The sequence below is a fragment of the Xenopus laevis genome, chromosome 1L (genome assembly GCF_017654675.1).
Source record: "Xenopus laevis strain J_2021 chromosome 1L, Xenopus_laevis_v10.1, whole genome shotgun sequence".
NCBI classification, from domain to species: domain Eukaryota; kingdom Metazoa; phylum Chordata; class Amphibia; order Anura; family Pipidae; genus Xenopus; species Xenopus laevis.
The window spans coordinates 38,429,775-38,454,291 of record NC_054371.1 but is presented as its reverse complement, the minus strand read 5'-3'; the positions used below and the strand labels follow the sequence as shown (position 1 = coordinate 38,454,291).

Genomic DNA, 24,517 nt, shown 5'->3' with positions numbered 1-24,517 from the left:
CAATGGAGCTCTGCCATTAAATTGTAGGGGGTGAATATTCGAACTAGAACTGTTTCCATGGTGGAGATGTGATAAATGTCACATTCTAATTTACCATTCAAATTGGGGGATTAAAATTCAAATGTGTGAATTTTAATACAAATTTTTTTTTTGAGAATTCGAATTTACTATTCGACCCTTAACAAATCTGCCCCTAAAGGTTAATTTAAAGGTGAACAGCCCCTTTAAGGAAATAATGGTGCATTTGGTAACAGTATTAAGAGGAATTATAAATGGGAGAATTGCTGTACAGGTATTACCCAAACACAGAGCCACCATCAGTAGGTTTGTCACTGTCTGACTCCGGGCAGACGTGCGCTTCTGACATCAGGAAAGGGGCTATGACATGTCAAGTGGCAAATCGCTGCATCAATCATAGGGAATCCTGTCTGGTTTTCCACATTGACTTGATCATTTCAATACATAATTAAATCACCTTTATTCAGAGCCAGTCTAGTTTACTAAATGTTACACACTGTTTCCATGTGTATATTTTCTTTTTTGATTATAGTGACCCTCTAAAATATTTATTCACTTGCTGAGCACATTTGTTCTTGAGGACCGGGAACCTGCCATTGTCTCGTGAGGTTGTTCAATAACATACATAGGGGCAAATTCACTAAAGCGCAAAGTGCCTAATGTTAGCGCAGATTCGCCAGCATCATGTCATTTAGTTAATTTACCGTTTTACTAACGGGCGCTGGCGTAAATTCGCTAGACAAGTGGACCTACTCTAGCGCTACTTCGCACCTTTACGCCAGGCGAAGTTGCGCTTTGGCGAAGGGTCAATGTAACTACGCTAATTCACTAACTTGCGCATTTTACTGAACGTTACCTCTTGCGCCAGACTTGCCTTCGCCACCTCAGACCAGGCGAAGTGCAATAGAGTAGATAGGACTTGCTTCAAAAATAGTTGACATTCTTTCCAAGTCCCAAAAAACGCTGGCGTTTTTTCCTTTTTTAAGGGTGATAGGCTGAAAAAGATCATACGCTCCTTCCCCCTACATTTCCTAACATATGGCACCTAAACTATACAGTGGGCACATGTGTAGGGCAAAATAACAACTCTATTTTATTTTAAGAAGGTTTCCCAGGCTTGTGTAGTGTAATGTATTTGCTGCTACATATACGTCCATTCAAGTTTAACTTGGTGCCGTATGCAAATTAGGCATCGCTAGCGTAACTTCGCTTTGCTTGTCGAATTAACGCTTGCGCAAATTCGCTACCGTTCGCCTCCCTGAGCGCAACCTCGGATTTTAGTGAATTAGCGGCGGCCTGGCGAAGTGTGGCGAAGGCGTCACTAGCGCATTTTCGCTGCTTAGTGAATTTGCCCCATAGCCTGAAACTTGTTAACACATCTCCAGTCTAGTCTTCTTGCCCAAAATATGAACAGAATTCACATTTGGCTTTTTCCATTTCCAGTGCATCCCACCTGACCCACCAAGAGAAAGAAATAAGAAATGGACGAGAGCAGCTTTATTTAAGCTAAAGTCCTCTTTGTCATTCATAGGCCGTAACAGAAGAATTCTGGAACATTAGAAAGAGGGCTATTGCTCTTGGCTTAATCACAGAAGAAAGCCCTGGATAGTTCCAATTTCACACTATCGAAACATATCATTTTTGCTGATTTTAGCAGCGGCCTGAAGAAATATGGATCTCGGTACTGAGTTGCCGGGTACTGCTGCAGGTAATTTACTGGGCTGATCCAATTTAAGAATCAGAGGGGACTGGCAAATCGCTGCATTAAAGAAAAGGCGAATGAGGTCCTTTTTTCTTTACTGTCAGCAGGCTGTTATTATTATGTTTATTAGATTTCACTGAATGGGCCTCAGATTTTCTCAAATATGCGGGAGAGCGAGATTTCCCCTTGGAGCATTGCATTAGCATTTCTACGCCTCAGCCACTGAGCAGAAAAAAATACAATAAATGTTTCAATTTATTACAGCGGTTTGCAGCGAGCGTAGCCATGGCCGGGGAAATGCGCGCCAATCCTTTGTTCATAGCGAGCCTCAATTCTTGCAGAGCAAACAATCCTGAGCTGTGAGACATCTATGATTTATAGGTATGCTTCCTGGCAGCCTGGAGAAGTCACAGAGCATTATTTAGCAGGCTGCAGTAGTGCTGGCCAGTGCAATATTTCTGTTTGTGTCAGGAAGATAAAGCGTGCCTTTATGACTTAATCTACACACAGATTCAATTTACAGAGGAATACATTATTACTATATAAAGGACCCTGTTTATGCTGCAAAATGGGAAAGTTTATGGCGGTGAAGAAAAGCAGAACCAACAGAAGGAAAGGGATAATCACTTTGCAGGGGCAAAATATTAGAAGAATAGTGGTTAGAATTGCTTGCCTGATACCCCAGGATGGTGCTTCTGTTTGCTGAAAAGGGCATTGGCCTGGGGTAGTGCTTCAGAAATGGCGTGTTGCCATCTTGTTCTGTGTCTTCTTCTCTATTCTAGGTGTGCATGCACAGTAGCGTGAAAAAACAAACATAAGAAAAAAATCGTTTTTCACTCTACTGTGCATGAGCACTATCCTGGGCATGCACACTATCCTGGGCTGCAGCGAAGATATACGGAGAGAAATAAGTTTGTTATGTGGTTCTCCTACAGAAGTTACCTGGCCCAGTTTTCAGCAGCAACAATGCAGGCTGGGGTGTCAAGTAATTTAAAGGTGTACTTACCCTTTGTGGCCCTACATGAATCCTCCCCAAAATAATTAATGCAGCACTAACATTTCTTTTAAAAACCCCTGACAGCATGCCTTTAACTGAACTACCATCAGCAAGTAAGCAAACATAGCTTTAATAACATAAGGCATCATCCCATCATGGCAATATACAAGCAGGATATAAATTCAAACACATGTACTGCATTTACCTTTCCCACAAGGTCTGTGCACTTCTCAGTGTCTCCCAACACACAAATATCCTAAACGGTGTTCTTGCGGTCACCTGACTTTTGTCATAAAGGCTGACAAGCCAAATCGACATTAATAACGGTCTATCTCAGGGAGCAGATGTGTAGGGAGAATGTGTTCTTTAGAAACAAGCAGTCTATGTATGATACGCATTTCCAGAGAATACAGCAGAGACATATTTGAGGAGGTCGGACTTTTATTGAAACAGAAGGCTGGAATTTTACAAGCACTGTGTAATAATTATTCTATTCTATGTACATCTCAGTACCAGAGGTTCAGTACAAAGGTTGAACCTGAATACATTTATATTTTAATAAAAAATAAACTTAACTTCAACCAATACCATTCTGCTTTCCTACCACTTTTGTTGCTGAAATGGTAAAAAACAGGTGAATAATTTCATCCAGTTGAGAGAGTGGTGTTCCCAGATGAAGTCAATATTGTTAATGTTGTGCGTGTTTATGTTGTTTATGTTGTTGCATACAGTATAAAAACCCCAACCACTTTACAGTGTGTCTTGAAAGTTTAGCATCCTCAAAAGTAACGACTGAATTGGACCACATCAAGGATAGGGGGAGGTTAAGAAACATTAAGAAGTGATATATAAAAAGGCATAATAGGAGTTTATCATGATTTCTATGGAATCACTTGGGTATGAATGTGGCAGAAATACCAGCTGCTAATGCTTGTTTATACATACACATCACTGAACAAAATATAAGTTACGCCATTGTTGGTGCGAGCCTGCTTATAAATGCAATGCTGCTAAGGCACAACCTTCTCACAAAGTCCGGACACGCTGGTTTCATTACAAGATGCTCCAGGATAATTCGCAGCTCAGAAAATAATGTTCTGTAACCACAAGAGAATTGTTTGACAATTAGTAAAAATGTTTTTCTGCACAACTTGCATTACACTTCTAGGAACACAGACCTGCTAAAAATGACAGCGGCTCTTGAATTCAAATTCTAGTTTTAGTAGGGATGCACCGAATCCACTATTTTGGATTCGGCCGAACCCCTGAATCATTTGCGAAAGATTCGGTGGAATACCAAACTGAATCCTAATTTGCATATGCAAATTAGAGGTGAGAAGGCGAAAACATTTTTAACTTCCTTGTTTTATGACAAAAAGTCACAATTTCCCTCCCCGCCCCTAATTTACATATGCAAATTAGGATTTGGATTCAGTTGGGTTGAGCAGAAGGATTCGACTGAATCGGAATCCTGCTGTAAAAGGCCGAATCCCTAAGAGAATCCTGGATTCGGTGCATCCCTAAGTTTTAGCAACATATCTGTATAGAGAAACACACCAAATTCTCAGGAAGCCACCCACAACATACTTACCGACAATATGGATTCCTTCTGGAGGAATAACGGAGAGTTAGAAATCTGTAGTAAATGAAGGGCTGTAGTAAGCTCCCTTGGCCGCTGAAAATGGAGACACAAAGTTAGCTTACTGAGAATACCAGAGTGTAAACATAATATCAGGCATGGTCAGAAAATGTTCATAGCTGTGCTATCAGGTAGAACAATAAGAACTGAAAGCTATAAGGAAAAACAAAAAAAAGTAACACCCAAGTACACCAGGAGACATATTCCCCTAGAATGTGCAAAACTAGTCAGGAGAACTTAAAGAGAGTATAGTGGTCCTTTAAATGGCCAATACCAAAATTCAAAACTATATATAGGTATGGGATCAGTTATCCGGAAACCAGTTATCCAGAAAGCTCCAAATTACGGAAAGGCCGTCTCCTATAGACTTCATTTTATCCGAATGATTTCCTTTTTCTCTGTAATAATAAAACATTACCTTGTACTTGTTCTCAACTGAGATATAATTAATCCTTATTGGAGACAAAACCAGCCTATTGGCTTTATTTAATGTTTACATGATTTTCTAGTATACTTCAGGTATAAAGACCCAAATTACGGAAATATCCATTATTCAGTAAGCTCAAGGTCCCGAGCATTCTGGATAACAGGTCCCATACCTGTATATATTTTTTTAAATCATAATTATTTCCATGTATGGGCCACAGCACTGTACAATAAGATTTCAAGTGTAAAGTCCTTACCTAAGCAGCATGAAAACAGTAGCGGGCATTAAGAATATCTCGTTGCAAGCAGTAAATTTTAGAATATTTTGCTGGTTTGCATTTAGTTTGTCAAGAAAAGACCTGACAAAGGGCATGCTGTTTGGTCCTTTGGCCTGAAATAAGAAAGTTAGAAGAAAGTCAGTATGCCATCTTATAAGATGCAAAAGCTACGCTAGCTGTAAAGCATATGGTTATGGTCAGTATTTGTAATATAATACACAAGAACCATGATGAACTTCTAAAATATATTCTCATCAAGTGTACTTAGTGATCAACATTGACCAAATCCACTATCCAGAATTGTTAAAATGGCATCAGTCCACAGTGAATGGATCTTTGCTGTAAGATCTTGATCACTGTGGACTGATCTAAATCTGCCCCTCAGTATGGAATTTGCCTACGTATTTCTTCCCCACACATTATTTTGTGGAGTCCCTTTTTGCATCAATATCAATATATGTACACAGTTCTTCCAAGGAGATATGCTCAGGTTAGTTAGATGGACGACACCTGAGCAGATCAAATAGTGCTACAGATTATCAATGGGACTAGTATCAGGGATTTGACTGAGCATTGTAGGAGATTGACAATTTATTTTATTCTTGAGTAACGGTGGCCATAGATGCACTGATATATGAAACACTTTCACCCGATATCCTGTGTCGATATACCTTCGATTGGGCTGGCCGGAAAATTTTGATAGGGCGGCTTTGAAGGCACTGGAAAGTGCCGAATCATCAGATACAGGTAGAATTCAATTGTTTTCTACCAGTATATCGGACGATTCAGCTCTACACTTGTGTACTGAAACTATCTTTCCTGGAAAGATTGTAATTGTAACATTTTTGGCCACCTTTACTCTGGCCTTGTGCTTGGGATCATTGTCCTGCAGAAATATAAACATTTCCCAAATATTCAGTTTTTAGCTGCCTGAAAAACATTTTCTTGCTCTTTCCTCTGTACCTTCCTCTTTTCAGAGTTAGCAGCTGATTGGACCCTGTTTTAGGCTCTCCCAACTTATATCTGCCCAACTGACATGTTACAATTATGAAAAGATCTTTCCAGGAAAAATCGTTTGTTTCAACACACATATAGAGCTGAATCGTCGGCTATATAGGTAGAAACAAAATAATTCTACCTGTATCCGATGATTCAGCACTAACAATGTCCGATGTTGGGATGCCTTCAAAATTTTCTTGCCATCCCAATCGACGTACAGACCGATATCCAATTCTTCTGCCGATATAGGTCAGCTCATCTCCCCCCGCACCGAATATCATAAAAAAATAATTTTGTGCGATATTATCGGTGCGTCTATGTCCTCAGCTGCATGACTGAAATCCTGTTAGGGCAAGGACTGCATCTGTTTGCTAATGCGGTCCTCATCCTGATGACTTGCATTTACCATTTTTGTGATTGAGGCCCACATCTGAGAAAAATCTCTTTTTTTAGTGACCCTGCCAAATGAACAGATCTTTGGCCAGCGTAAAGGTGGCCCATAGATGCACTGATAATATCATACAAAAAAATGTTCCTACTATACACAGTGCCTGTATGGTGGGAGACGAGCTGACCGATATCGGCAGAAGACAGATATCGGTCGGCTCGCTGATGGGGCCGGCCGGAAAGTTTTGATCAATCGCCTTTGAAGGCAACTGAACATCGGCCATTGTTAGTGCTGAATTGTCAGATACAGGCAGAATTCTATTATTTTTACTTGTATATCTCATGATTAAGCTCTAGATGTGTGTATTGAAAAGAATTATCTTTCCAGGAAAGATCGTAATTGTTGCATCTATGGCCACCTTAACACTGGTTTGTCTCAAGTGCAAAAAAAGTGGCAAATTTTTATACAGTTGAGAATTTGCGGCACTATTTGAAAATTCACATGTAATCAGCAGCTGACCAACCCAAACAACCAAGTGCAAATCTACTTGGAACAATGAGCCAAACCATCACTCACAGTTCACAGTGAACAATGCCGCTATGCACTTACCCAACACGACTTATAAACATTATAATTGAAAACTAACTTAAATTAAATTTATTCCAGCTACAAAATCCTGGTTTACTTCGGAAGATACTTACATCTAAAACCTTCTTTGTGTATGTTGATGCATGAAGCAAGGAAAAGAGCAAGACTGGGAAAATACTCACTGGAGAAAAAACGGATTAAGGAAAATAACTTTACGTAAAGTGCATGTCATACATATTTTGCCTTCACAGATTGATTTAGAACATTTGACACAGTTGGAGAAAAAAAGTTACATTTATTTAGCTACTTTTGTAAGTAAAAAAAATAGGTATGGGATCTGTTATCCGGAAACCTGATATCCAGAAAGCTTTGAATTACGGTAAGGCTGTCTCCCATAGACTCTATGTTATACAAATTTTTATAGATTATTTCCTTTTTCTCTATAATAATAATAATAATAATAATAATAATAATACCACATTAGGTTGTACTTGATCCCAACTAATATAATTAATCCTTATTGGAAGCAAAACCAGCATATTGGGCCTGTTTAATGTTTACATGATTTTCTGGTAGACTTAAGGTATAAAGATACAAATTATGGAAAGATCCAGAAATCACACAATATATAGGATCCTTTACTGGAAAAAACAGTTATCCAGGAAGCTTCAAATTATGGGAAGGGCATCTCCAAAAAAGCCTATTTTGAGCAAAAAAAAAATGTTTCTTTTTCTCTGTAATGATAAAACAGTACCTTGTACTTGATAGAAACAGATCTGCATGAATCCATAATAAGTTTATTTAATATATGAATGATTTTAGCAGAGTTAAATTTAAAGTATGGTGATCCAAATTACAGCAAGATCCCTTAAAGGGGTTGTTCACCTCTAAATTAACTTTAAGTATAATGTAGAGACTGATATTCTGAGACAATTTGCAATTGGTTTTCATTTTTTAATTAAAGGGCATGTAAAGGCAAAAAAATAAAATCCCATTTAATGAAAAAGAAACCTATCTCCAATATACTTTATGTACCGTTTTTATAAGAAACCTGACTGTATGCAGTGAAATTCTCCCTTCATTTACTGCTGTGGATAGGAATTGTCAGATGGTCCCTAACTGCTGAGCAGGGAAACAGTCATACTTATGAGCAGCAGATCGTTTATGACGATCCCTAAGCAGCTCAGACCACACTGAGCATGTGAACAGTCTAAAGGTGGCCATACACTGAGATCCGCTCGTTTGGCGATGTCGCCAAACGAGCGGATCTCTCTCCGATATGCCCACCTTGAGGTGGGCAATATCGGGCTGATCCGATCGTGGGCCCTAGGGCCCAACGATCGGATCCTAACCTAACTTAATGGGCGGTCGGATCGCGGGACCGCATCAACGAATAGATGCGTCCACGATCTGATGGGATTTTTCATCCCATCCGATCGAGATCTGGCCGACTTTCGGCCAGATCTCGATCGGTGAAGCCCGTCGGGGGGGCCCCATACACGGGCCAATAAGCTGCCGACACGGTCTGTCGGCAGCTTTTATCGGCCCGTGTATGGCCACCTTTAGTCTTGCAAAGATGTTTAACAAAGTTACAAGATGGTGACCCCCTGTAGCCAACTTTGAAAGCATAAATCATTTGTTTGATTAGGCTTGTGGTGCAGTAAGTTAATATTTATATTTAGTATACAAAATACAGCATTTCTAGCTGTATTCTATTTAGAATTACATGCCCTTTAAATTGCAGGTAAAGTTGTTGTACTATGTTAGCCAGTAAAATGTTACAGGGCAACACTTTTGAAATAAAAAATAACAGTGGTATAAGGGTGATACCTTTACTAGCTAAATCATAGCAAGCTTTCAGAGCTTGAAAAAGGAACTAAAATGTTCTGAAAGCTTGTTATGATTATCTTAGTTAGCCAATAAAGGTATCATCTTTATACCACTTTATTTTTTATTTCAAAAGGGTTGCCCTGTAACATTTTTTATTTAATGTGGTTTTTAGAGTGTTTAGCTTTTTATTCAGCAGCTCTCTAGTTTACAATTTTAGCAATCTGGTCGCTAGGGTCCAAATTACATTAAAAAAAAATTATATGGGGTCAGTGACCCCCATTTAAAAGCTGGAAAGAGTCCAAAGAAGCAAGAAAATAATTCAAAAATCATAAAAAAGAAAAAATGTAGGCCAGTTGAAAAGTTGCTTAGAATTGGCCATTCTATAACATACTAAAAGTTAACTTAAAGGTGAACCACCCCTTTAACCCAGGTCCCAAGCATTTCAGATAATAGAGCTTATGCCTGTATTTGCAAATGTTGATGCACAGTTACATGGGATCCAAATTACTACTATTCTTTCTCTATGTTTAAAGTTGGTGAAATTTAGTGTAACTCTGCATTAACATTTGCAAATATACCACTTATTAACACACTGGTCCCTGTGTTTTAGATGAAGTATTTAGTATTATGTAAACTGTGCTAATAAGAGGAGGAGGAAGAGGAGGAGGAAGAGAAGGAGGAAGAGGAGGAGGAAGAGGAGGAGGAGGAAGAGGAAGAGGAAGAGGAGGAGGAGGAGGAGGAGGAAGGAAGAGGAAGAGGGAGGAAGAGGAGGAGGAGGAGCTGCTGCTGCTGCTACTACTACTACTACTACTACTACTTCTCAAATTTACTTCCCCTGATTTTAAGTTTATCCTCATTTTACATTGTTGTTTTGTGGTCCCACCTATATATTATGCATAAATACATTTCCCTGATTTTACACCATTTTGTTCTGGTCCCCTGAAAAACGTAAAATGGGGGGGTCTACTGTATATTATCTACATCACACATAAGGGTAATTTTAAGATAGCTTCCTTATTAAACCACAGAAACATAGATCATGGCAGCTGTCTTTTTTTAAAGGGGTTGTTCACCTTTAAATTAACTTTTTTTTTTGTTGACAATTTGCAATTGGTTTTCATTTAGTATTATTTGTGGTTTTTCAGTTATTTAGCTTTTTATTCAGCAGCTCTCCAGTTTGTAATATGAGCAATCTGGTTGCTAGGGTACAGATTACCCTAGAAACCATGCATTGATTTGAATCAGAGACTGGTATATAAATAGGAGAGGCCTGACTAGAAAGACGAGTAATAAAAAGTAGCAATAACAAATCTGTAGACTTACAAGGCATTTGTTTTTTAGATGGGGTCAATGACCCCCATTTCAAATCTGGAAAAAGTTAGAAGAAGGCAAATAACTTAAAAACTATTAAGAAGAAAACGAACAGCAATTGGAAGTTGCTTAGAATCCACCATTCTGTAACATACTAAAATTTAATCAGGTGAACCAACCCTTTCAGGAGAATAAAATCTGAGCTACCACAGTTTTTAAAATAATCTGAGGCCAGAGAAAGTGCAACGGCAAAAGATGCAGAAAAGTTTTAACCACTTTTTGGTTTATTGTTTTCGAAAAAAGCTGTTTTACTTTTTTCATGCACCCACAGACTGGGGTGAACTGTAGGGATGCACCGAATTCAATATTTTGGATTCGGCCGAACCCTTCATGAAAGATTCAGCCGTATACCGAAACAAATCCTAATTTGCATATGCTAATTAGGGGTGGGAAGGGGAAACATTTTTTACTTCCTTGTTCTGTGACAAAAAGTCACGCGATTTCCTTCCCCTGTCCCTAATTTGCATACGCAAATCCTGGATTCGGTGCATCCCTAGTGAACTGTGAGTATTTTTTCGTTTCTTTATTATACCCATTTCTGTTTTACTACTGCCACATAATAAGTTACTGTACATTTGACTAGAATAAATATGATTTTACAGATCTGCAAAGGATACTTGTAACGGGATAGGAATTGACAAAGATGAGTGAATACAGGAGGTAATGGCAACTATCCTCTAGCAGAGCTTGGGCCAGGAATGCCCTGCTTAGTTGGAAATGTGGTAATCGCTGATGCAGACGAAGCGCACTAGTGAGAGCATTTGCCAACAAGGCACGTTGATAGAAGCTAGCGGCTTCATTTAAGCTGGAAATTAAAAATAAAGAAGACACATTAGCTGAGAAAATAACAATAGTTCCTACAGCACCTGCATTACAATGCTAAAGCAAAAAATCTGGATCACAGTTAAAGGAGAAATCAACCTGTGGGGAAAAAAACCCCTACCCCAGATAGCCCTCCCTACCTCCTCCCCCCAGGCTAACTACCCCTCACCCCCCGGGGAAATGCCCCATACTTACCCCTCAGCGAAAATTTTTCCAGCGAAGTTCCACGTGTCCATCTTCCGGCTCCTCTGTAAGCTGACTGAGAGATCGGTATTTCTGTGCATGCGCAGTTGGAGCAGTTTGCTGGTTTACAACAACTGCGATGTGCGGAATTACACGGAAATTGACACTCAGTCAGCTTACCGAGGAGCCGGAAGATGGACACACGGAACTTCGCTGGAGGAATTTGCGCCGAGGGGTAAGTATGGGGCATTTCCCCCGGGGGGGGGAAGTAGATAGCCTGGGGGAGGGCTACCTGGGATGGGGGGTAGGGTTTTTTTTCCCCAGAGGTTAATTTCTCCTTTAAGCAAAATATACATCTAAAAGTAATTTTACAACTGGCACTCCTTATAGAATGTGTGTACAAAAGTCCAACGTTTTGTTCCTCATCAGGACCTTTCTCACAGCTCCTTGATGTATATTGTGTTTGACTGTGCGCCCAGCTTTTTTGCTTGGTGTGCGGTAAAGTTTTGTTTCTATATGCAGCACAAACATACAATAAGCCATCAAGTAATCCTTCAAAGTAATCCTTCAAAGCACGCAGGTACTTGGCAAACAGTTATATACCAGTAACTAGTTCTTAAAAGATCTGAACAGATATGATATTATATATTGTGAAATTATACATAGGAATATATCATTATGTTAACTTTGAATTTAATTCCTTTTCTTTCTTCTACTATTTCTCTTTTTTTCCCTCATTATATGCATGTTCTTTTGACAACAACAATTAATGTGCATCCATGCTTGGATGTGCTAATTGTCCAAAATATGTAAAGCATGCTTTGAATACCAATAAAAACATTTTTGAAAAAAAAAAAAGATCTGAACAGAAGTTTCAATACAAAAACTTCAACACCCCTGTTTCATCACACATGCCTAAGGAGAAATCATCAACAAATCCAAGTTAAGAATGACATGAGATTGTGTTTTTTTTAATACTGAAACCGGATTTAACCAATTAAGGGAGTTATTTATTAAAGGGGTGGTTCACCTTCAAGTTAAATTTTAGTATGTTATAGAATGGTCAATTCTAAGCAACTTTTCAATTGGTTTTCATTATTATTTTTTTATATTCTTTTTCAATAATTTGCCTCCTTCTTCTGGCTCTTTCCAGATCTAAAAACAAATGCTCTGCAAGGCTACAAATGTATCATTATTGCTACCTTTTATTACTCATCTTTCTAATCAAGTCCTCTCCTATTCATATTCCAGTCTCTTATTTAAATCAATGCATGGTTGCTAGGGAAATTTGAACTCTAGCAACGCTATTGCATTACAAACTGGAGAGCTGCTGAATAAAAAGCTAAAATAACCAATTGTAAATGGTCTCACAATATCACGCTCTACATCATACTAAAAGTTAATTCAAAGGTGAACAACCCCTTTAAGGACCAAGTTGTGTTTTCCACGAAAATCTGAGTTTCTGGGTTGATTTTTTTTTGGTCAGAAAATCACATTTTGGGTTTAAAAAAAAACATAATTTTTCAAGATTTATTATACTGCGACCCTGGAAATAGCTTGAATCTGAAAATACACCAGCTAACACCTGTCTCGGTCATGAGGAGTCCCTTGAACAATTTGAAAATTGTTAATAGCCTGTATGATGATCCAGTTGTTTTTTTTGGAGGGTTTTGCCTGAAAACTCGATCAATTTGAGCGATGCAAGTTTTTTCGCAGATTTTCCGAGATTTTTCTTAAACTAGAAACCATTGAAGTTGTGAGTTCATTAGAGGTATACAAAAAGGCTAAAATTCAATCTTTGATAAATAACCCATTAAGTGTTGGGGTACCCTGAGCTTACCGAGCCACTGCCAGTAAACACGAGGTGCAGCGTATATGAAAGTGAAACCCAGAACTGTAAAAACGATGGTTATGTACTTTTCTAGCAGCGCTGAAGATTCTGATTACCTGAAGGGTTATTGAAAATAATTAGGGATGCATGGAATCCAGGATTCGGCCTTTTTCAGCAGGATTCAGATTCAGCCGAATTCTTCTGCCAGGCTGAACCGAATCCGAATTTACATATGCAAATTATGGACGGGAAGGGAAATCGCGTGACTTTTTGTTACAAAACAAGGAAGTAAAAAAATGTTTTCCCCTACCCACCCCTAATTTGCATATGCAAATTAGGATGTGGTTCGGTATTGGTCTGAATCTTTCGCGAAGGATTTGGGGATCGGCCGAATCCAAAATAGTGGATTTGTGCATCCCTAAAAATAATAACAAAAATCTCTGTTCACTATGAGACAATTTATGGAAATTACCTGCCAGTGATGTTAATTAAAAAGTACTTTACTAGGCTGTAATAAATTAGGTTAGCATTAGGCCTATGGAAGAATTCATTCAAAATTCTAAATCATAATATATGATCAAGAACAATACCCCAAGGAACATAATGTAATGGTTACAATGATTTTTGCTTGTACAATATACAATTAAAGAAAACACATTAGATCTGCTCTACTTATCACATGAACATTCAGAACAAAAGCACAATAAACAAAGGGACATACAGAGAGAATATTAAAATTTAAAGTTTACAATCTAACTCTAATGTCTAATCCCTCCTTGACATGCCCCATTAAATTTGGGGGGGGGGGGGTGTCTACCAATCTGGACTGTCACCTGATACCATCACTGATGGAGAAGGCATAACCTACACATTGACCAACTGTATAAATCGGCTTTGACACCATATTTACTCAAAGGGATAGCACTCGGATAGATTCATTTTTTTCAAAGTTGCCCAAAGAACTCATCAGAAAAAGAATCGATCCATGTGCCACCCCGCTGGCGATTTACATTTTAGGCAGGGGAGGCAGCTCGGTGAGATTTGTCACCCCGAAGAAGAGGAGATTTGTTGCTGGGTGACTAATCTCCCCAAATCTGCCTGTGTGCCCTGACCCTAAGGCTAATGACACACAGGAAGTATGTACTGAATCAATGCAGTACTAAAGTATATTTTCAAGGGCAAGTCAACCCCAATATAAAAATTACACAAATAACATACTTTCGTATGTTTTTCTATGGTTTTTAAGTGATTTGTATGTGTATTGCTATCGAAAGCAGTGTTTGTCCCTTTCTATTCTCTGCCCTGGTGGCTCAGACTGATGATACAATGTAAGACAAGGCAGCTGATTAACAGAACTGTCTTTGCTGGTGAACGAAGACTTTTGCAACATTGTTTAAAAAGTAACAACCAGGAGTTAGGCAAATGCTGCTTTCAATTGCAATCATTTTTACAAATATATTTAAAAGCACTGGACATTTTCAATCAATGTATAATGGAAAGTTGCTTAGAATTATGTTTGCTTTTTATTTTGGGATGACTTGCCCTTTAGTTATTAGCCTTCCTATTCTGCCGCTCTCTCCAAGGTGAAACTATCAGATATTGGAATGCCTTTCTAATTTGTAAGAAAATCATAATGTCTCAGCATAAGGTGCCTGTTAGAGTTAACTAACTGCAAAATACTTACCCTAAAATAGGTAGAATAAATAAAGCTGAACAGTATACTGTAAACCACCGGGAAAGCCACATTGCAGTGTCGAGCTTATTTGCCATCAGAAATTGCTGGAAAAAATACACGTGTTTAGAATGAATACTCATCAAAAGTAAATAATTAGGGCAAAAATAATGAAGTTTGTATTAGGTCTCCCACCCTTAAGTACAATTCCAAATACATTATATATGAATATATTGTAGGATCACCATTCAACTGCCTCACCTCGGGCCAAGAGGACAGAGCAGTGCAGGCCGCTTAAAGAAAAACTAAGCCTTATAAACACATATAGCTAATAATGCCATATTTTACATACTGAACCTAATACACCAACCTAGAGTTTCTGTAGTAATCAAGTTTCAAAAGTAATCATCTAGGCTTTCAAAGTTGTGCACAGGAGCCCCCATACCGGATTTTGTAAGGCTATCTTTTGAGTGTGACACTGCACATGCTTAGCGTGCATGTAGTTAGGACCTGAATTAATTACAAATCAGAATTGTACAGTGACTTTTATGTCCATATATACACAGCCTATTGTGAGCCAGCCTCTGAGATAACCGCCAGCAGCCCAGAGCATGAGCCATGAATTAGAAGGGGAGATTGGAAGCTACTGGGGGCATTCTCAAAGTCACAGATCTTCCTGATAGAGATCAGATTGGGCTGGTACAGAACCCCAAAACATAATGTACAACATTTCTAGCCTACATTGTTATGCTTGTTTAAGCATGGTCACAGGCTGTGGGGGGAATGATTGCAGATATTCACAAAGTGTGCACGTCATGTAAACCTCTGAGTCTGCCTCTTATGACCAGGCATATTGTTATTGTTATTATTTCACAATATAAATAATACAGTAATTTAACACAGACATAGACTAAGTAAGGGGAAGAATTCATTTTGATAATTTTCTCTTCTATTTGCCTAATGTAAATATGTGAAGTATCTAGTATAGTTAAATCTAAAACTAGGGATGCACCAAACCCAGGATTCGGTTTGGGATTCGGCCTTCTTCAGCAGGATTCGGCTTCGGCCGAATCCTTCTGCCCAGCCGAACCGAATCCTAATTTGCATGTGCAAATTAGGGGCGGGGAGGGAAATTGCATGACTTTTTGTCAGAAAACAAGGAAGTAACAAATGCAATTAGCATATGCAAATTAGGGTTCAAATTCGGTTCGGCATTAGGCCGAATCTTTTGTAAAGGATTCAGGGGTTTGGCTGAATCCAAAATAGTGGATTCGGTGCATCCCTATCTAAAACAACTGGACTTGCTGAGTAATCATTGAACCAGTTGTTTTAGATTTACCTATACTAGATACACCATGACCTGGATGAATGAAAATCTTCATAGTCATAAATATGTGAAGGCACATTTTGTCTCTTGAAATCTTTCTCTAACTGCCATTAAAATGATTTTGCTTAAAGTCTTGTGCAATGTTTGCTCTAAATATAAGCTGCCGAGTAAGCCCCACCAGACACAGCTTATTGGACAGCGAATGGAGCTTTGACAGTAAATGGAGCTTGCACAATATCTACTTGAAAAAAACACTATGCTATTTATTGGGCAAGCTAGAAACTGCTGTTGAGCAAGGACCCCATCAGACAGGCCCGATTTATGATTTGATGACACAGGGACCAAACAACTGATCAGCCTGAATCAAAGGGTGGCCAGATATGTCACCGAAATGACTGGATCATTGTGTGAATGCCCAAATTAAACGGTCTGTGCACAGTCCTTTAGTAGCAGAATTCCCACATAACACCAGCAGTTGGTGTCCCCTACAGATAAAAGCTAAGGAACTGCAGCCACAGCCCATGCATTTTCTCATATCTTGCACAGACCGCTATCACCCATGTTTCTATTTGATGCACAATTTAATATTCTTGTGCATTTTTTTTTTTAAACTGAAAGTGATCCCAGAGACGCACTAGTGTTGTAAAACATTTTAGTAACACCAAAAATATCCATCCATACTGCCAGACATCCCATTTTGTACCTGCACTTTTTAGAATGCGTTGTTAGAGAGTGAGTGTAACTCTACTTACCACTGCTCCTACCTGTGGAGGCCCACTTGACGTTGTGTCTGCCATGTTCCCGAAGACCTATTGGCCAAGAAAGGGAAGTTTATTACTGGTATACATACGGTTAAAACATTAGTAGTCAAATACAAGGAATACAAGTGATGACAATGACTGTATGATAATTGAAAAGTTGAACATTTCTGATTACTGCTGCCCTTGAGAAACAAGCTTAGGCTCAGTGCTGCGTGAAATGCTGCCAGTCCATGAATAATATATAAAGGTAATATCTGCAATAGTCAACACTTCATCCAGCAGATACATCAAATAAAATAGCCAGCCAAAACTCCTCAGACACAGTGTTAATAGACAACTTTAAATGTGATGCAGAACAGCATATGGTTATTATATTCCTTCATTTACAACATTACTGTTCTGAAACTAATGTTTTAGTCCCATATCCCCATCCACAAATGTGGCTCAAGCTGCGTCTTAGACTCAGGGTGTGTATACAACCTCTACTGGCATTTCCAATTGTGTTTCAGCAGGGTAAATGTATACTGAATTTCAAAATAAGAAAATAAAAACAACAAAAACACAATAATACACATGAGGCAATGCCTGGCCCATTACAAACATGCACAGTTATCCCACCAATAATGAAAATAAAACAGCAGTCTTAAGGAGTCCTTCCAAAGGTAACTAGGTTGCAGCCTCCACAGAACTGGGCCAATTTTCAGTCTTCTAAAAAAAATATCAATAAAAGAGGGTCGCAGGGCCATAGTGTGCATCATCCTCCATATACTTCTAGATAAAATTGCACTTGGAAAGCTCACAGGGTTTAAATGTAAACCATTCCATGTCACAGTAGCAGATCTCCCAATGCACAGATAGTGTAGTACAGTAATGTCCAACTTCTGTGGAACGGAGGGACGGAATTTTTCCGGCCTACAGGGTGGAGGGTTGATAATGGCAGCCAGTGATGACCGCTCCCTGTTTTTAAACCACACCCATTTTAAACCACACCCGTGTTACCACATGCATACCAAAAAAAACTGCTCAGTGCAGGGATATCACTTATCACTCATATGTGAAAAAAGTTAAGTCATATTAAGAAGTAACCTTAAATCCATATGCCTCCTCCTCCCCTGTGTATAATACTCCAGCATATGATTAAACACTAACAATAATTTTCAAATGCTAACAAACCCCCAGGCTTATGTTCCACAGCCAGAGCAGGGCACACACAGGAAACAGATTAGGGCCCACCAAAGGAGAATAGGGCAGGCAAAGTATGTCCCACTCAGGGAGCAGGGGGCAGGCAGAGTAGGGTCCACCCAAGGAGAATAGGGTAGGCAGAGTATGGCACACACAGGGAGCATAGAGAGGGCAGAGTATGGCACACACAGGGAGCATAGGGCAGACAGAGTATGTTACACACAGGGAGCATAGGGCAGACAAGAGTATGTTACACACAGGGAGCATAGAGAGGGCAGAGTATGACACACACAGGGAGCATAGGACAGACAAGAGTATGTTACACACAGGGAGCATAGAGAGGGCAGAGTATGACACACACAGGGAGCATAGGACAGACAAGAGTATGTTACACACAGGGAGCATAGAGAGGGCAGAGTATGGCACACACAGGGAGCATAGGGCAGGCAGAACAGAGCAGGAGACAGGGAAACCTATATGAACCACTCTAAGGGTGGTGGCAGACAGGGAGATTAGTTGCCCATCAACAAATCTTTGATTCTGCGGTGACTATTCTCCCCCAAATGCCGTCCCGACAGCAAGAATCACCGGTGGGATGGCACACGAGTCGCTTCGGATTTACGGTCTCTGCTAGCGGTATTCCAACCAATTACCAATGCTCATCATTGTAGCCCCTAGAGACCTGCACCCAACCCGTACCCGTTTACCCTAAGCCCAACCCATACCCACTTTCCTAATCCCATGTCGTTCCACACGACCCGCTCCTGTGGTAAACCAGAAGTGACGCCATACAAACCAAACGTGATGCTATGCCAATCATCTTGGAACATATTGTGTAAAGCCTTCTTACTTTGTGCATATTGTAGGATATGGGTGTCAAAAGGGCCCAATATTGTGTGTATTTTACCAGCATTAGGCTGGTGAAGTATAAACTCCAGGGAAAAGTCTGTGTGGCTGCAGCAAGTAATGCTGTTTAATTCTATTCTGGCTTTGGAAAAGCTGGTTAGTGGGTCCCTGGAGTGAATGGAAGAGAGCAGGGTGGGCTTCCATTCCTTGATTCAGTAAGGGTTTTCAGCTGCCAAGCTAGAGGTAGTTAACTAATTATGCTACAGGTGAGCTACACCTCAAGGCTTTTTCCCCTGGATATCTCCTGGAGCTGGAGGAGGGTGAGGGGCCATGTGAAGACCTTCTTGAGTGAAGGAAGGTGCCTGTGTGTAGCTTGGAAGGAGAGTGATTCCCTGCTGACCTATGTCTGAGAGAGAGCCCAAAAGGACTGGAGAGGAAAAAAGAAAACCCTCACAGGAGACAAGTGTGTCTTGAGGATTCTGGGACTTGTGGTCCACCAAAAGCCAGTGACGCCTAAGGAAACCGTGAGTTACAGTTAACACCAGTGAGGGTGTGAATTGGGACCGTTAATGCTTATGTTAAGTGAATGTTATCCCCAATGTGAAGCCCAATGTGAAGTGGGCTGAAGATTTGTGTTTTTGCCAACTAAAAGTCAGCAAAGCTGCATTTAAACTTAAAGGCGGTGTCAGTCTCCATTCTCTGTGTTGAAAACTGTGCCGGTGCCTTGGGGTTTCGCTACCTGAAGATCAAAATATGCATTCAAAGTTCTGGAAGGCAATTTGCTACAGGGAAGATATTGCTAAAGACCCCGTTTATACCTCAGGCTGTAAAATAAGTGCCGCACAAAAGCAAGGCATGAAAATGTCAATTAGCTATTTAGTATTACAGGTCTAGGACCTGTTATCCAGAATGCTTGGGACCTGGGGTATTCCGGAGAAGGGATCTTTCCATAATTTGGATTTTCATGGGAAAACATGTTATATTTAAAACGCATCCATTAATAGTGCTGCTCCAGCAGAATTCTGCACTGAAATCCATTTTTTAAAAGAGCAATAATTTTTTTTATATTCAATTTTGAAATCTGACATGGGGCTAGAAATATTGTCAATTTCCCAGCTGCCTCCAGTCATGTGACTTGTGCTCTGATAAACTCCAACCACTTTACTGCAAGTTGATATCACCCTTCCCCCCAGCAGCCTAACAACAGAACAATGGGAAGGTAACGAGATAGCAGCTCCCTAGAAGATCTAAGAACAGCACTTAATAGTAAAAGTCAAGTCCTGACTGATTCAGTTACATTAAGTAGGAGAAATCACAGCCTGCCGGAAAGTAATTCCATCCTAAGGGTAAAGGTGGCCATACATGGAGAGATTTAAGTCCACACAGGTCGTTTTGGTCGCCTGGCGACTAATCGCCTCGTTTTTGCGGCGACCAATCTCCCAATACGCCTTCCCTGAATATTCCCCCTGGCTAAAATGAAAAAAAACTCCGGCGCTAATCACAAGCGGCAGTTTGTTTACCGAAGTTGCCTCACGAGGAAACTTCGGAAAACGAATGTGCGCCAGCATTTCTTTCCGTTTTAGCCGGCGCATATTCAGGGAAGGCGTTTGGGGAGATTGGTCGCCGCAAAAACGAGGCGATTATTCGCCAAGCGACCAAAACGCCCTGTGTGGCCTGACCCTTAAGTGCAGGCACAAGTCACATGACTGGGGCAGCTGGGAAACTGACAAAATGTCTAGCCCCATGTCAGATTTCAAAATTGAATATAAAAAAAAATCAGTTTGCTCTTTTGAGAAATGGATTTCAGTGCAGAAGTCTGCTGGAGCAGCACTATTAACTGATGTGTTTTGGAAAAAAACATGTTGTTTTGACAGTATCCCTTTAAGTCTTCTACAAAATCATGTAAAAATTAAATAAACCCAATAGGCTGGCATTGCTTCCAATAAGGATTAATTATATTTTAGTTGGAATCAAGTACAAGGTACTGTTTTTATAATTACAGAGAAAAAAGAAAATCATTTTTAAAAATTGGGATTATTTGATTATAATGGAGTCTATGAGAGACGGCCTTTCTGTACTTCAGGAGCTTTCTGGATAATGCATTTCCGGATAACTGATCGCATACCTGTACTATTTAGAACTACCCTAGAGCAAACAACTGGAAAAACAGAAACATTTAGATACACACAGTGAAGCTATAACTCTCAAGGAGTAAAGGTGGCCATACATGGCCCGATAAAAGCTGCTGACAGACCGTGTCGGCAGCTTATTGGCCCGTGTATGGGGCTCCCCAACAGGCTTCCCCGATCGAGATCTGGCCGCATCTGTTCGTTGATGCGGTCCCGCGATCCGACCGCCCGTAAAGCCACCATTAGGATCCGATCGTCCAATCAGCCCGATATAGCCCGATATCGAGGAGAGATCCGCTCATTTGGCGACATCGCCAATCGAGCGGATCTCTCCGTGTATGGCCACCTTAAGTCAGTGCAAGGAAGAAAATGTCCATAACTCGATCAAATAATAAGATAGCCCTGCTGAACCATGAATATTGAATAAAAATTAAAAATAAGTTTTAAATATAATCTGGACAATTGAAAACTGGCTATATAAAACAATTTAATTACATTGAATTCGGCTCATATTACATATCATGAAATATATTTTAAATGAATCAATATTAGATGTAGGTAAATGTGCACAACACGAATTCACATAAATGTACAAGAGAGGTTAAAATCACAAATAATTACTTACTTATTGGATACATGTAATCAACCATTCTAAAAGAATGCATTTATACTAGAAGTCGGTTAATTCATTCAATCCGTTTTATGGATCCAATGAGCCTCTCTATTATGACCCAGAGTTGTCTGATGAGCCTGATGAACTTTGTAAGTGAAGTTTTATTTATTTATTTATAAATATATGGTGAACAGTACACACTATGGGCCTTCGTCCCTCTTTTATTGATATTTTCTTTTTTTCACATACAAAAAGTGAGTGTTCTTTAAATAAATACACAGGAGCGCGGTGTAGGTGTAATGCTTGCAATATTCAGTTAAATGCTTTTAAGGATATTTCATTGCAGGTTTGCTGCTATAATCCTACTCTCTTACTTACTAAATCAAATTAATTGGTTTATATCTGAGCGTTGGAGTCAGGTCTAAAAACTCACAGAGCCTCATGGATTGTTGCATGCTTAATTAAGAAATTAAGGATATGATATAGAGATAAAGGACAAGGTATAATTAAAAGAACATGGTATAATTAAAAGGACAAGGTATTGTGATAAAGGCTAAAGTATAATTATAAAGAATAAGGTACAGAGATAAAGGAGAAAGTATATTGATAAAGGACAAGGTATTGTGATAATGGCTATAATATAGTATAATAATAAAGAATAAGGTATAGCGAGGTATAGGGGAAAAGGTATAGGGATAAAGGAGGAGGTATAGTGATAAAGGAGAGGGTATAGGGATAAAGGATAAGGTATAGGGATAAAGGAGGAGGTATAGGGATAAAGGAGGAGGTATAGGGATAAAGGAGGAGGTATAGGGATAAAGGAGGAGGTATAGGGATAAAGGAGGAGGTATAGGGATAAAGGAGAAGGTATAGGGATAAAGGAGAAGGTATAGGGATAAAGGAGAAGGTATAGGGATAAAGGAGAAGGTATAGGGATAAAGGAGGAGGTATAGGGATAAAGGAGGCGGTATAGGGATAAAGGAGGCGGTATAGGGATAAAGGTATAGGGATAAAGCAGGAGGTATAGGGATAAAGCAGGAGGTATAGGGATAAAGCAGGAGGTATAGGGATAAAGCAGGAGGTATAGGGAGAAGGTATAGGGATAAAGCAGGAGGTATAGGGATAAAGCAGGAGGTATAGGGATAAAGCAGGGGGTATAGGGATAAAGCAGGAGGTAAAGGAATAAAGAAGGAGGTATAGGGATAAAGGAGAAGGTATAGGGATAAAGGAGAAGGTATAGGGATAAAGGAGGACGTATAGTGATAAATTACATTGGCACCATTGACCTCACACATTCTGTTCCTGTTCGATAGCTCCACCTCTGAAGTTACAAATTAACCAATGGCTAGAGAATGAAATAACTAATGACTAAAGCAAATGAAATCCCCTATGTCATCTACAGCCATAGTACATTTCCCAGAAGACTCGGTTATACTGTAGATAGAACATGAACTGATGAGACAAGCAGAGCCGCCATCACGGCACGAGACATTCCGGTGGGTTTTGGGTCTTAAACGGGGCCCGGCTGCACTGCACTTTGATTAAAGGGCCCCACTGTCAGTGACAACACGAGCTTGTGTAGGGAAAGAACATGAATGAACCCAGCTCCCGCCCTACCTTCACAACCTGACTGCAGCCCGGCTAATCCAAATAAGCGCAAACTGCCCAACAGTCCCGGTTTTCCTAACACAGCCGGCAGTCCCGGATCGCTACTTACACCTCCCGCAAAGCCGCTAAATGCAAGCTCCTTGCCTCCTGTCTTTCAGCAAATTCCCGACAGTCCACAAGTCTCGTCACGCGAGACTGTGGCGTCAGGACTACGCGCAAGCGCAGTGACGCATCACGTAGCCATCTTGGAGTGACGAGCCGAAACGCCGTAACTCGGCGTCACACAATTGGAAGCTGCTATTAGGTGACCGTGGCAGTAACCCTGTTTCCAAACTGTTTTCCATCTCCTAGTTGTTATAAAATAGAAAATAAAGTATTTCCTTTCGTGTTGTTTGCCAGTTATTCCCTCTATCATCTCAGCCCCAATATTTTCCAATATTTTATGCTTAGTGTCAACAGTACCTTCTGCCATCAGAGCATCTTTTGTCAAACGGACTAAAAATGGAATAGTTGTTATGCAAACTAAAGTCAAGTATGCCTTTAGTACCTTGCTTGAGGGCCCAAGTATTTTTGTGCAAACAAGGGGCAGAGCAAGGGTTATCAGTGGTGTAACAATCAAACCGGGCCACCATGGGGCCCATAGGAGACGAGAGTCTCTAGGGTTGCCAGCAGGCTGTTGCCACCTTTTCTGGAAAAAAATACCGGCCTTCCTATATATTTATCTTTTTTCACTAAAACATTGGGATCAGCCTTCAATTTTACCGGTCAAGCCAGTAAAAAAAACCGCCAGGTGGCAACCCTACCTGGCTGGTATTTTACATGCCTGGCCAGTAAAAATTATGCTTTATGCCAATGTTATTAATTGGAAAAAATGGCAAGAATATTGGTAGGCCGGTTATTTATTCCAGAAAAGGTGGCACCCCTAGTCTCATCGTGGGCAAATCTGTGAGGAAATCCTCACAGTCCGCGTGTCAAAAGAAGATGGACTGTGCTTCACAGGGAGGAGGCCCGAGTGCAATCCATGTACCTGTAGCAATATGATATATTACAACTGGCCACTAGAGGTCTCACTGTTTTAACTTATGCAAGAGCTAGCAGGATATACTTGTTGGTAGTTACAGACCGTGTGGTCAGCAGCTAATGGTCTCTCTTGGGATCAGTTAATAAAGTCTGTGCTACGTGATCCTGAGTGTGTACCTCCTTGATGTAAGTCTCCCTTCATAACATGGTGGCAGCAGGGAACTAAACCTTGGAGTGAAAAGCTGACTGAAATCACTGGGAGTGAAAGTAAAGCAGCATCCAGAGGC

At 40.1% G+C, this 24,517-nt stretch overlaps 1 protein-coding gene across 4 annotated transcripts; it reads right to left on the bottom strand.

Annotated features, from left to right (window-relative positions):
* Nucleotides 1-3,140: 3,140 nt before the first annotated feature.
* Nucleotides 3,141-23,452, bottom strand: tmem33.L (transmembrane protein 33 L homeolog). Of its 4 annotated transcripts, none has more exons than XM_018246166.2 (8): nucleotides 23,320-23,452; nucleotides 16,836-16,880; nucleotides 14,757-14,851; nucleotides 10,854-11,041; nucleotides 7,149-7,216; nucleotides 5,040-5,173; nucleotides 4,309-4,392; nucleotides 3,141-3,814 (listed from the first exon to the last, which is right to left on the bottom strand). In XM_018246166.2, the coding sequence occupies exons 2-8, from the start codon at nucleotides 16,866-16,868 to the stop codon at nucleotides 3,685-3,687; spliced, it is 732 nt and encodes a 243-aa protein (XP_018101655.1). In that variant the 5' UTR covers nucleotides 16,869-16,880; nucleotides 23,320-23,452; the 3' UTR covers nucleotides 3,141-3,684.
* Nucleotides 23,453-24,517: the final 1,065 nt, after the last annotated feature.

Excerpts from the sequence above, each read along its gene's own strand:
- tmem33.L (XM_018246151.2), bottom strand. The coding sequence starts at position 16,868 with ATGGCAGACACAACGTCAAGTGGGCCTCCACAGGTAGGAGCAGTG. Across the intron at positions 7,217-10,853 it reads CAATTCCTATCCCGTTACAA|TGAGTATTTTCCCAGTCTTG; the intron begins GTATCCTTTGCA and ends TTTTTTCTCCAG. Across the intron at positions 5,174-7,148 it reads ACACAAAGAAGGTTTTAGAT|GCCAAAGGACCAAACAGCAT; the intron begins GTAAGTATCTTC and ends TTCTTATTTCAG.